The sequence below is a fragment of the Amblyomma mixtum genome, chromosome 5, assembly GCF_055824585.1.
Source record: "Amblyomma mixtum isolate Tamu chromosome 5, ASM5582458v1, whole genome shotgun sequence".
Taxonomy (NCBI): Eukaryota; Metazoa; Arthropoda; class Arachnida; order Ixodida; family Ixodidae; genus Amblyomma; species Amblyomma mixtum.
Window position 1 is genome coordinate 70,457,681 of NC_143016.1, and position 13,806 is coordinate 70,471,486.

The 13,806-nt window shown below is 46.6% G+C and overlaps 1 protein-coding gene across 1 annotated transcript; it reads left to right on the plus strand.

Annotated features, from left to right (window-relative positions):
- Positions 1 to 9,489: 9,489 nt before the first annotated feature.
- Positions 9,490 to 10,173, plus strand: LOC149342586 (uncharacterized). The gene is made up of 2 exons (XM_089542194.1): positions 9,490 to 9,684; positions 9,787 to 10,173. Exons 1-2 carry the CDS (start codon positions 9,490 to 9,492, stop codon positions 10,171 to 10,173), a joined length of 582 nt encoding a protein of 193 aa, XP_089398320.1.
- The last annotated feature ends 3,633 nt before the right edge of the window (positions 10,174 to 13,806 follow it).

Sequence of the window (13,806 nt, forward strand, 5' to 3'; positions counted from 1 at the left end):
AGCCGCAATAAATTTCTCGATAAAATCGGCTAGTGTAGAGCTAAATGGAGCTTTTACTTGTACATTAACCGTAATTCACTGCAAGCGCTTCTAGTTCCCTTGGCTGCCGCCAGTCGGCGCATGGCTTTGAGGATTTAAAAATAGCCCATTGACACCCTCCGCGGCGTAAGAGAGAAATAGAATGATCGAGTGGCTGCAGAATGAAACGTAATAGTCCACTAGGCTTATAGCGGCGCTGGCTGGGCGCTGTCCCGCATTAAATGATTCCCTCGCAGGTAGGGGAACGGTTTAGTTCTCCCAGGTATTTAGTGGGAGTAGCTGGAAGAAGCTGAATACTTCAATTGTCCTGGTGGGCACAGAGACTTGAAAAAATTTGCTTTTGAGATTTCTCTCGAGTTTTTAATGCGATAATGTGTGGGCAGCGCTCAGCGTGCCTTCGCGTCGTCGGTCGTTCCAATGCGTCGACATGTGGGGAAGGGCTGCAGTTGAGTTCATTAGCCAAGAAACTCCATGTTAGTGGTTAGTGGCCACAGAAGTCGACTTCTCTCAAGGCCTACAAGGCACAGTTTAGCTTGATGAGAGCGACTTGCTAATGTGACAAAATGTGACTGTGTCCCTTGCCATTTCATTTCCCTTTTCAATCCCCTCATCCCCCCTTCCCAGTGGAGTCCATGGTAGAGAGAGGGTGCGGTAGATGGTCCTTGGCGATCACAAAATGAACAAGGGAGGGGAAAACCTCAGGTTGCTGGAGCCAACGTTTCGACAAGGGGACTTGTCTTCGTCTGGGCCCAGAAGAAGACAAGTCCCCTTGTCGAAACGTTGGCTCCAGCAACCTGAGGTTTTCCCCTCCCTTGTTCATTTTGTGAACTTCCCAGTGGAGGGTAGCCAAACCGGAATATCCTTATATATATATATATATATATATATATATATATATATATATATATATATATATCTGGCGCTTACATGGCACCCCTAAAATTGTGCGCAGGGCTGCTGGCAACGGCTGTCCTGCTATGGGCCTGCGACGACTCACAGGGAGAGTTCGCGGTCGTCACGGTGTGGATGTCCTCCCTAACAGTCATGGCCATCTCCACAGTGATCACGGGCGTTCTGGTGTCTTTGTGGTGCCCCATCACACCCGTCCGAACGCCGACGGTTATAGAGAGGAACTATTAACGGACTGACTGCAGAATCATCACGCCTTTCTGTTCCAGCGTTGACATGAGCCAATTTCCTTCAGTTTCCTTCACGTAGCGTTTTTACCAACTTCTAAAATACAGCATTGTTTACAAAATATAGCATTTAAAATCAATTCTGTTTCGAATTAGTTGAAAGTAGAGAGGGAAGTTTTCCACATTTTGTTTCGAATTAGTTTAAAGTAGCGAGGGACTGAGTTTTTCTCCGCATGGCTCGACAAGAAACTGCCCGTCGGCGGGTTAACAACGTTTCAAACTGACAGTTCGGTTTTGAAGTCGTGAGTATTATATTTCGTGTTGACAGTACAGCTGGACATTATTTCAGAGAATGCGTCTAATAACATATATGAACTCGGCGTCCTTTAAAATGAAAACCGTAATATTCCATGATAGAGAAGAATGGAACTGCCGAAGAAAAAAAAAGGCGCTTGGACGCTGCGGATCGATACTCCGTTTTAGAAGTAAAGGTGTCAACTTTGAACCCCTATTGGTTATTAAGCTTCTTTTCTTTTTCTGTCTTTCTATCTCCCCAGAATGTGATCTTATTTAGGTGGCGCCTCTACAATGTCGTTTAGAAAATATTCAGAACAGTTTTCTGCAGTGGCTAGAGTTTGACGATTACACAACCTGAAGTTCTGGTTCTGCCGCCTTCAAGAAAAGAGAATGCGCTCTTCTCTGGGCGTGCCCTACTCTTCGGACAAGCTCGCAATGCTGAAAAAACAAAAAAAAAACAGGGAAATGTTTCTTGTAAAGTGCTTTATTTCCAGATTTACCGTTTTACACGCTATGTACAACCTTCGTTAAAAATTATACAGCCCAAGTGGTTTGCTTCCAAGCCGTGTAACGCGGCTGTTAAGAACATTTGACAGTCATAAGCTTGGGAGGGTTGAGAACTTGAGGGTTGAGAAGTTCCTCCTGCCTTCATGAGATTAAGGTCCCTGAGGATGCACGGCTGCACGGCTCCGAAGCAGGCCTGGGCTGTGTGCTTTTCACAAAGAGTGTACGCAGTTGGGTACAAAGCAAACCCAAACTTTTTACGAGAGTGCCCATGGGTTGCACTAAGCGGTGACTTCTTTGCTTGAGGTGAATTTCGCAACCTTCATTTCACAAATAGGTTGGCCTTTTTATGCAATATAGCGAACGCAGTAATATTTCACGAAATTGTGAGCAGAGTAGCATGTCGCCCTCATGACAGTGTTCACCAGCTCCACCTTCCTCCTTAGCGACGGACGTAGTACGTCCTGTATAGCTTAATGAGAGTCAATTCTGGCACTCTTAGGTAGTATAAGAGGGTTCCTGCACGGCTTCCGCCTCACCTTTCAATCACGTTTCACGTGACACTCGCGGTAATAAAGAACGTACTACGTCCGCTTCTGTGGACAAGGATGGCGTTGCCTAACACTCTGAAGGGTTCGTTACACTACACATAAATACCTCTGAAAGCAGAAGATTGGACAGCCGTCACCGTAGCTCATTTTATAGAATATCGGACGTGAAATTCAGAGGTCGTGGGTTCGGAACCCACCGGAGGCATTTGGTTGTTTCTTTCTGCTTTCTTATCAATTATTTTTAAGCGATAAATAATTACGCTGTTATCTCCCATTTATCAACACATAAATTTAAAAAAGCAACATCCGCTATGGTTTTTGGTTTCGTTGACTGTTGGCTTCCCATGTGTGTGTCTATTGGAGGGGGGGGAGGTAACAGCTACCGAAACCTAGCAGAATAAGAGAACTTTTTTTTAAATTTGTGGTGTCGTCGAAGGGTGATTAATAATGCAGTTATTTATTGCTTAAAGACAGTTGATCAGAATGCATAAGGATGTGTGTGTGTGTGTGTGTGTGTGTGTGTGTGTGTGTGTGTGTGTGTGTGTGTGTGTGTGTGTGTGTGTGTGTGTGTGTGTGTGTGTGTGTGTGTGTGTGTGTGTGTGTGTGTGTGTGTGTGTGTGTGTGTGTGTGTGTGTGTGTGTGTGTGTGTGTGTGTGTTGGGTATAGAATAACGCGCCCATTTTCGTTCTAAAGAATGGAACACCAACTTTAAACATACTCTCGGAAGGGGTCGGAACATGTCTGAGATATAGTCAAAAACATTTACAGCGCGATGAGAGGTCCGGTAAGGTAAGTGTGTTTATCACCGAAGTAATACTGGCGTAACAGGAATAGGTAAATAAGATGAATGCTGTGCGATTTTGGGTGGATTCAAGTGATTCGATTATGACCGCAGACTGTGGATGCATATTATAGTTTTGGCAACACTGATGTTTTGTTCAACGTTAGCTTTGCCGGCAGGGATACAGCAGAGAAATTTCGACGCAAGTATGCAAGAACCCGGTCAGCGCTATTAACGTGTTCGATATGCTTATGTCATGGCAAGTTACGTGAGAAATTAACTCCTAGGTATTTGGTGGAGGTGGCATCATCAATGGAAATGTCGTGAAAAAAGTAAGTACGCGTGTTGTCCGTGATGTTAGCGCACCGTGACACCTGCATTGTTTAAATTTATAGCGTTTATTTGCATGAATTATTTATAGTATTATTTAGATAGGCTTGTAAGATCGTCTTCAAGCTTATTAGAATTAGCGTGGTTAGTTATTTTGCGATAAATAACGCAGTCATCTGCAGAAAGCCTGATAAATGAATGGGAAATGTATTTAGGAAGGTCGTTAGTTTAAATCAGGAAGAGGAGAGGTCCCAGCACCGATCCCTGGCGCATACCTAATGTTACGGAAGTGTGAAAGGATGAGCAGTCGTTAGTAGAAACGTACTAAGTTCGACAATATAACATTGGGGTCAATGTTAAGCATACTGATGAAGCAGTACCGAATGCTTTCGCAAAGTCCAAGAACACGCCGTCGACATTAAAGCTCGACTTATCAGACCCGTTTTATATAAAAATGTCTTCATGAAACCGTTTTGTTCAGTCAAAAACAAGGAATTAGAATCAAGGAAATCGATCAGGTGAGAATAGATGATGTGCTATAACATTTTATACCCTAAGGTAGAAGCTTGGGCGAGTTGGTAGTTGTTCATTCTAAAACAGCGCAAAAAGGACACGGACAAGAGGAAGAGACGTACAAACAGCGCCTGTTTGTACGTCTCTTCCTCTTGTCCGTGTCCTTTTTGCGCTGTTTTAGAATCAATATTTTATACGGTACACTTGGTAGTGATATAGGGCGATAGTAATCGGGGGAATGACTGTTACCTGACTTTGGGACTGGAACAACCTTGACAGCCCTCGAATTGCTTTTAAGTACCGAGGAACCTAGAGACTGGGAAAACAGAATCGAAAGCGTAATGTCAGAATATGGTTCAATAATTTTCAACATTTTACAATTTATTAAATATTCGGCTGATGAAGATATATTCAGGCTTCCAATCAATTCTTGTATGCCGTCCCAGTCTACAGTAATGGAGTATGTTTGGTAAATGAGAGCAATTAGTTACAGACGGTACTGAAGTAGCAGCATTTTTTGTGGAGAACAGAAGCAAATACTTCACTTAAAACAGAGCAGCACTGTAATAAGGGAGTAATTACTCATTACTCAGAGCAGCACTCTTTCGGAGTGATCGCGACATTGTCAGAACGGACTAGTAGAATAACTCTGCTATCTTTGCCGCCGAAAATATTCCAGAGTTTACGTGGATTGCAAAATCCTTTCTTTGCATTTTAACAGCAACAGCATATTCTGCGTGAATGCGATGATATGCTCCTTAGCGTTCGGAAAGGTTAGTTACCTTCGCGCGACGAAAAATGCTCTAAATATACGAAAAATATAGGTTAGTGCTGGAGCCCTGAGGGAGGGGTCCTTAGTCTAGTACCCCTGTGGCCCGAGCTATCAGCTGGGCTCGGGTCTGCAGGATGCCGTTTGAGCAGCCCGATCATATTGTCATTTGGTGCCACCATTCTTGGTTACAGCCACAGGTCTGTTTTTACCGCCATTCATATTTTTTACTGGAATCTAATCGGTTACCTTGCTAATATATATATATATATATATATATATATATATATATATATATATATATATATATATATATATATATATATATATATATATATATATATATATATATATATGTATATATATATATATATATATATATATATATATATATATATATATATACATATATATATATATATATAGTTTTTCCTCTCATCATTACAATTTTTTTCTGCTACCATTATTATTATTATTATTTATTTATTTTTCAACTCCCTCTGCTACAGATCTTGCAGAGTCCATCTCCTGTGTGCGTTATGCATTTCCCGTTTCTTTTTGGTCTTTCTGCCTTCTGTTGACTTTTCTCTTCCCCAGCATTCTGTTATTTCTATTTATTACTAAATTTATTTACTTATTATCCCAAGAAAACAAAAGAAAACATCAAAAAACCCTCTATGCACCCCTCTTCTTGGCCGATCCCCCTGTGTGGGTATGCGCCATTCTAGAAGGTGAACAACAACCATCATCATCATCACCATCATTCTTTCGTCATGGTAGCTTGGTTCACGTGCGACACGTTCTCACGAACTTCCTTAGTTCTGTCCCGCTCAGGTTGGCTTTGCATTCCGGCGTTTTGATACTTCCACAGCAATTCTCACTCTACCGTCCCAGCTCTTCAATGACAAGACATGCAGCAGCCAACGGACCAGCCGCTGCAGAGGCCTCCGGCACATTCCTCTGGTACATCGCACTCGCACAAGGCCGTGGGTTTTCCCGCATCCCACCAGCCACAGCGGCCGCCGCGTCCTGCAGTCCCTCCAGGAGAACCTCGGTCGACCGCTTCTGGTTCCAACAAACCAAAAGTGGCTGCCAGTGCCGATGGAGAAGAGATCGTCGCCGTGCCATTTTCTCCTCAGGAGGCGCAGCCGGGTCCCGCCATCGTGAAAACTAGCTTGTCCAAGGGCATGACCGAACTCTTCGAAGGCGGCTGGACGCAGTGCGTGCTGTATATACTCGGTTTGCTCTGCATGCTGGTAGCGGTCGCCGCCATAGTGATCGTCTACCTGTTCTTCAGGGAAGTGCGAGCTGGCGAGTTCTGGACACCGGCTATGCAACGGGACGACACACACCGCCACTCCGCTCCTCTCGTGACCACCAGCCTTGGCAGGGCGGCTTCAGACGCGAGCTTCTACGTCGTCGGAGAAAACGTTACCCTGGCGGAGACGTCACTGACCCAAGAGCAGAGCTCTAGCCTGCCGCAATAGAGACAGTAGACTGACCTCCGATGGCGAATCTGTGCCGTTCGATTACTATCAAAGAGTACAAATATTCAGTTCTCGTTTATCGAATAACTTGTGGGCTTCGTCAAGGGGGTATTTTACACAGCACACGTCAAAGATGATACATGAGATAAATCGTCACTCAGGTCATTGCTTTGCAGTTATCTGACTTAATCTGCTACAGTTGGAAGCTGTTCTCACTATGTATATAGCAGCTTGCCAGAAAATGTTCACATCTGCCCACCTCTGGACTATTCCCCACAATAAATGTTTCTTCTTGGCGACCTTCTGAAATCTCATGGTTAAAATATGTTGCCCTCGTGCTAGATTCCTGTGTTCTGGTACAGTGTCAGCGGTCAAGGCATGCTAGCGCAGATAGCGTTGTGCGCCACACACTGACCGGATAAGTAGCTTGCGGCACGCTAAAGCAATTTCCGTTAGGTCTGCTATCACGCCAATTGTATATTAAAACTCTTTAGGGACATATTTTTTCTTGAAATATGAAATTTATTGAAATTCAGGCAAAATACAATTGTCCGTTGCAGATGTAGAAATCCGCAGGCCAAGCCAACAACCTTGCAGAGCCAGGAGCGAAAACAAGAAAAAGAAGAGACGAAAGAAAGAGAAAAGAAAAGATAAAGGTGAAGAAAAAGAGAAGACGCAAAGAATTACGGAAGAAGAAAGGGAAAAATTCTATGTGCCATCTTTTCAAAGGCTAACAACAGCAACAGAGGGACGTGATGACTCTCGCCTAATCTTTTAACTAAGTCGTGGCCTAGTTTAGCCTGTAATTTTGTCATATATGACACAGATTTCAACATATCTAATGTATATATAACTGCCCCATTTTGCTCCTGTTATTCCTCCTCCCCTTAGTAATCCTCAAGTCCTGCAGGTAAAATAAGAATTTCCCGCTTTAAATTGCCATGTCTCGTTCTCTACTTTACGGATAAACGATAGTAAGTATCACGTAGATGTAGTGGTCGTGGTGGTACCTGCAAAATACTAGAGCCATGCAACATGTTTGAAATGAAAGCCCGCTCGCCATTACTCTCGCCGCAGCGAATCTTCCTTCATCCGTTGACAGAATAACTCACTCCTGCTACGTAAACCGCGCAGAAATATCATTGGCCTCTCATCTCCCGATTCACGAATGACGTTCTTTGGCGTCTTGTAGCCTCCGTTCTGCGGTCGCGCTGTATCTCTGCGCCCCTCTTTTTCGATCTTTAAGAAGCTAGCGCTTATTTCCCGCTTTCTAGCACCTTTGCTCTTCTTTGAGGCTTGCGTACTGTATCCCAATTTGAATTCGTACACTTGTTTCGTTTTGAGTCACAACTTTATGGCGGATACGCCCGCTCAAGGTCAGACAATAAGTTTTGCTGGAAAGATCCACGAGCAAAGCATTTTCCCAGTCTTGAGCGGTGGCCGGAGTAATCAAAGCAGAAAACCTATGGAATCCTGCCGCTGACAGAAGCATCCGGGACATGTTTTGAGACATGCTGAAGAGGACTTCTGCACCGCAGAATTCGTTTTTTCTTTCTGGCATCAGCAACTTGAAGTCGATTCTTGAACAGCCTATAGTTGAGTCCAGCTTTCGCAGCCCGGAGATATTTCGGTGTCCGAACTTCTGCTCTCAACTCTATCAAAGTCCTTCGCAGCCTCTCCCATGAAGAGGCAGACATGAGATTTTGGATGCGATGAGCCGTAGATGTAAGAAAGAAGTCAAAGGCGTGGAAGCCAACCTCTCTGCAGCCCACACCACTCACCAAAGTGGCGACTAAGTAGGCTCTGACATAAGCTGAAAATTGAATGTCTCCCCCCCAACCCCCCTCACCCGTAGATGGGTCCGACTTAGCTGAGGGACTTAGCGGAAGAACCCAGACCGTATTCCACAGTGTGCTGTGCAGGCCGGAGTATCCTCCGGATTCGGAAGGAGACTCGATATATATTCGTGCATCGAAGGACGATATCGCCATGCAGAGTAAGCTAGAGTTTGCTCGGTGTAGGATATGTTAGCAACTTGGACCGTCTGCCGGGAGGTCTTAAGAACAGGAGCAGAGCCCTCCAACCTGTTCTTGTGAAAATTAAAAAAAAAATGCACAGTCGCTCTTATTTTCTCCGAAGTAAAAAGTTGTAGAGATGCACTGTGCAAAACTAACCACCCTGCTCAACAGCATAATCCAACACTTGCCCATAAATACGCATTTGGGCCAGCGTGAATAACACTTTCATTGCTAGAGCATGTCCAGGTGAGAATTTTCGGTAAATGCATACAACGAAGGCGACGATATTTTCCACAGTGATCGCCCCCTGTACACACATCGTTGTAAAATGCATGAAAAACAAGAGTCGCAGAGATAAGCATGCTAGAACTTGTTCCTTAATGCATCCATAGGAGATAATATAAACCGAGCTGGGTTCACTCGAAGACAAGGACCTGCCAACCTCGTGTTATTCCTCTTTCCCTTCAGCCGCAGTCACGGCATTCCAGCGAATATCTATACCCTGCGGCGTGCCGTCTAACTCCCGGCCGTCCGCGATCACCATGACGCATAGTGATAAAAATAACCTCAAATCATTCACTGCTCATTCGATTTTTGAGGCGCACATTGTTTTCCCAAGGCAACCCTGTCAATGCAGGGCAGCTGCAGCAGCGGCTACTTACATCGATGCCCGTGCAATGCAAACGTGAAGTGTACGGCGCTACATCACAAATCATCACTCATCACACACACCGTGATGTGGGATGTGTGTTGCAGTATGGCAACGTACTGCTAGCCTCATGCAGGAGGCTGTTAGCTAATTAAGCAGCGGTCCGAGTATGCGTCAACAGAACGGTCTTAAAAACTTCGTTATTGTCCCCACCGGCACCTGCAGTGATCTCCATCACCAAGGACATTATCTCTTCTTCCACCAGCTTGCTCTCAGCGCTCGCGCGACACGTTCTTGAGAAGCCTCGCTCGCTTGGTTCCGCCCCTCTCGGTTTTGTCGTGCGCTTCGCGGTTCTAATACTGCAGCGCCTATTCTTCATTCCCAGCCAGGTATCCCAAGGCTTCGAAGTCAAGAAATGCAGACTCCAACTGACCAGCGCAAACGCAAGTCTAGTGCATCGGCCACCAAATATTTTACGTCGTTGACTCGCAAGGCCTCTATGCTTCCCGGTGCGGAGCAGCCGCCAGAGCCACCAATACCACCGCCAGAGCCACCACTACCACGACCGCCACTACCGCTGCCACAGCCTCAAGGCCCTCCCAGAAAGTCCGTAGCGCCCATTTCGAGACCCAGCAAACCGAACGCGGCTGCTCCCGTTGGCAGAGGAGACTTCGTTGTCGTGCCGTTTCCTCCGGTGGCGCCACCAGTAAAGCCCACGGTGCAACCGAGCTACGCCACGTCGAAGACGGCAACGCCGTGGTCTACGGTTTCCAAGGACGAGGACGAGCTCTTCGAAGGCGGCTGGACGCGGTGCTTACTGCACATAGGCTGCTGCTGTTGCATGCTGGTGGCGGCCTTGGCCGTCTTGATCCTCTACATGTACATCATGAGGCTGCAACAGGCAAGGACCAATGAGAAGCGGACGGTAGCGTGGCGGTGGAACGCGACGCACTGCCACTCCGTTCCTCCCGTAACTGCAAACCTCAGTGCGTCGACTTCGGACGCGAACCTTGAGGTCATTGGAGATAAGGTTACCCTTGCGGAAGCGTCCACGAACGAAGAACAGCTTTACTCCAGTTCCGAGACGGAAGCAGACTGAACGATCAAGGCACAGTTGTGGGACTGCTTACTTTCAGACTTGAAAAATATTTTCCAGCTCATCATTGGACCTACTGGTATCGATCAGTAAGAATAATTCGTTCATGCGCTTTCTGTTGGATATTCTACTCGGTACATTGTAGCCTTAGGTCTGTGCTGATCTGACATCACAGATGCACCCAATTACTTCAACGTCTTCTGCTCAAGGAAAGATTTCATCGTAGTCATTCGCATGTAGTCCTTTGCTCGTGGCACATATACAGCACTAGTTTCTTAAAACCATAACGGTTTCACTTACGCACACAAAAAAAGTATTATGTCGAATATCGAGAATACTAGCGTGCCTATGAGCAGTGGCCTATGCACCTATGAGGCCGCCACTCTAATCTTCGCACCGAATATTAATTTGTTTAGTTCACCCTCAGGGCGTTGAAGAGAACAGCGCAAAATTTCGATAAACGAAACAAAGGAGCAGCGAGCACGAGCCCAATAATATGACAATATGAAACAACAGCGGCAACGAAGGAGAAATACAACACTGACTGCAGGAAGCTGCAAACACAGTACAAGCACATGCTAACGGAGGGCGGCGTGCGCTACTCTGGCGCTCTTAGGGCTAGAGACAGCCACAACTGGCACTCTTCGCGACGCGGTCGCCGCATACCTTGCCAATGACGTCATCGGCGAGCAAACGACGGTACGCTCTCCTTAGGTGCCGTGAGTCGCCGCCGCGCAGCCTGCATTCACGCTACGCTCCTCCTGCGCGTTCCACCTCGCGGTCCACGCTTGAATCCGTCAACGGCGAGGCACGCCGCTCAACTTGGACGGCAGCATTCATCGGGTGAGCCGGAGATTAGTACGGTCTCGCCTCACAAACTGCCATGATGTTTCTTGTACAGCGACAGCTGTTAACCGCCCGTACCTGGGCTTCGCGTCGTAGTTGGCGTAACCGATGGGTGCGTTGTCATAGGAGCCACTCGTAGAGTGGTTATTGTGGAAGAAGGTGGGTGTGACGTGAGCGGAGGAACGCGTAATCGGCGGGTGGTTAGCCACGAAACCGTCCGGAGGAAGCTGACCGTCGAAGAAGGAGGGTATGGCGATGAAATAAGGTGCTAGCGGAGGGTGGTTACCACGGGTACCATCTGAAGGATGATTACCATGGAAGGAGGAGTCTGGAGTCAGCGGAGGAATGTAGCACTGCCTATCTGCGGCAATTATTGCGAAAGGCACCACGCGAGGAGAGGGTGACTGGTTGCGCCGCGCGCCCAGCGGGATGACTTGGAAAGGAGAGCTAGCCGAAAAACGAGTACGCGTGGAACACTAAAAAGAGCGCTATAGAGCTACACAGATATGAAGTCGACTCATATTCCCTGCCTCAACATGTCGTAAAATATAAATACTTTAACATCTGTCGCAGATTATCTTGTTACAGAGTGGTAACCGCCCTGTCGATTTTTTGTAGATTCGCCACTTTCTCGAAATAAAATATTACATTGGTACCTTTTTTTCTAAACCTCATATCTCCGGCATGTTTGTATCTGTGCTGTTTAGCTTCCCTCTAAATTGATCTCCTAGGATCTCTATTCGAACGCATAAACAAAATCGCATATAAGCAAGCCATCGAAGAAGAGAAAGAAGAGTTCTTCGCATCCGGTCACCAGCTTGGCATTCGAGTGGACTGCGAGAACAATCTTGCGAAAGGCGATCTCCTTTCTGCCAGAATCTCGGCGTCGCGAAATCGGTCTGTCTGTGCCTTGCTGTCGTCTTTGCCAAAGCGTACGCCACGTGCACGGCGTCCACACTATGGCGTGGACGGCGTCTTGGAGACTGCTGAGCAAGGGCTGCGCTCTACTTACGATGCTCCATCGCCAAGCAGCGGAAGACGTGTTGTCCATTAAACACCAAAGACGAAGGTACGTTCTTTGCCACAATTTTTTCGCTTCCTATCCCAATGCTGCTGTTTCAGCCGGCATGTAGCTATGCTGAAGTTGTATACCGCAAACGATGAACCCGAGACATCGCCTCACCGATTTTAATTGTGCATTTGTAAATGTCACCGTGTTTTTTTTTTGTTTTTTTTTGCGGTTACAAGGCCGGTAGGCTGACTCGTCCGAGATCTAGAGGTCTACGAGGTACTGCTCTACACCTCGTAGTTCATTCAATTATTCCGGGTATCCAAACGCTCATTCCTCGTTAACTTCCGCGCCTTCCTTGCTTCCTTGCTTATATCATCTGTGATACATCACATAGTTTCAGAAACTGTGCCACGAAGACCCCCCCCCCCCCCCCCCCTTCCTCTTCTTTTTTTATAAACAGAAACTAGCGAACGAAAAGGCATGCTTGTCATGCATTCGTAACAACTGGCGGCGCTCGACTTTTTGCCTCGGGTTTGAGTGCGCTACTCCGATAGTTAACTGCTTCTGGTGCCAGTATCGATTTCTTCTTCACGTTCTGTTATTTTCGTGAAGGCCGTTCCAGATGCGCGTGGCCACAGCCGCCTACCTGCTGACGTACGCGGGATCAGTGTGTCAATGGCCTTACGAGTACCAGTTCTACGAACAGTGCGGACTGGCGCGGCGAGACGTCTACGCTATCCTTGGCATGCAACAGTTGGCCGTACTCTTGGGCCCCTACCTGGCATGGCTGTGCTTCCAGAGAACTACCGGGCCCGTCATGAGCCCCAGGTATGAGCAGCGATATGCAACTCCCAAGTTAATCGGCTACTGGGCTCCAGAGTCGCTCATTCACCGTACACTGTAGGGCGATAGGCTAATCCGCCATTTTACGCATAACGAATGCAGCAAGCTCTGTCAGGCGTGATTAAAGCTCACTTCTGCACAGGTTTCTTCCATTTGGGCTCGAAGTGCTTGGCGTTTATTTATCCCGTTTTCCTGTTCGCGCTCAGCAGGCTATAGTACACTCAAGCAGAGGGTATACGTATCATGAATGGATTTGGCTGCGCGGAGGCATAAAGGCACACTGGAGACGTTGCGGCGCTTCGTACGTGAGGCGGCCATAGCTGGCTGCTGTTAATCCCTGACCGCTAATCCTCTGTGGTCTTCAATACAAACTGAATTGAATTCCACTGTTAAAGGCAGTTTGTGCGGACTGTGTGACGCGTCTTGTGGCGTTTCATTGCACATCGCGCGCTTTGAACATACATGATCGCTCTTGGTCACATGACTTCACCGTTACTGTGGTAGTTTCGAAGAAGTTGTGTTTATAGTTCGAATGCGTCCCTCTAATGAATGCTAATAAAAGAAAGAAAATTTGCTGCTCACAGGATCCCTCGGATGTTAAATAGGTCCAGGTTATCAAGTAAGCTCAAACCTAAAACCACTGGCACAACATATTTTTCCAGCCAACGTTGCTTTGAAACGACCACGGCCTCCTTTATTTTGGTAATGTTTCCTTTTTTGTCCTTGAGTCGCTGTGGAACATTAGAGTGGTCTCCGCCATTACCATATGAGCGCGCTTAACGCCACTGTTATTAACGTCAGCCCTAAAATTATAATAATGGAGCCGCGTAAAAACCGTTTAGCTTTTATTCCGTAATGCTCCATCTCAATTTCGTCAAGAAGCCATTATCGTTATTCCCTTGTTTATTGCTTTGTATCTTGTGGCTGTGAGATTG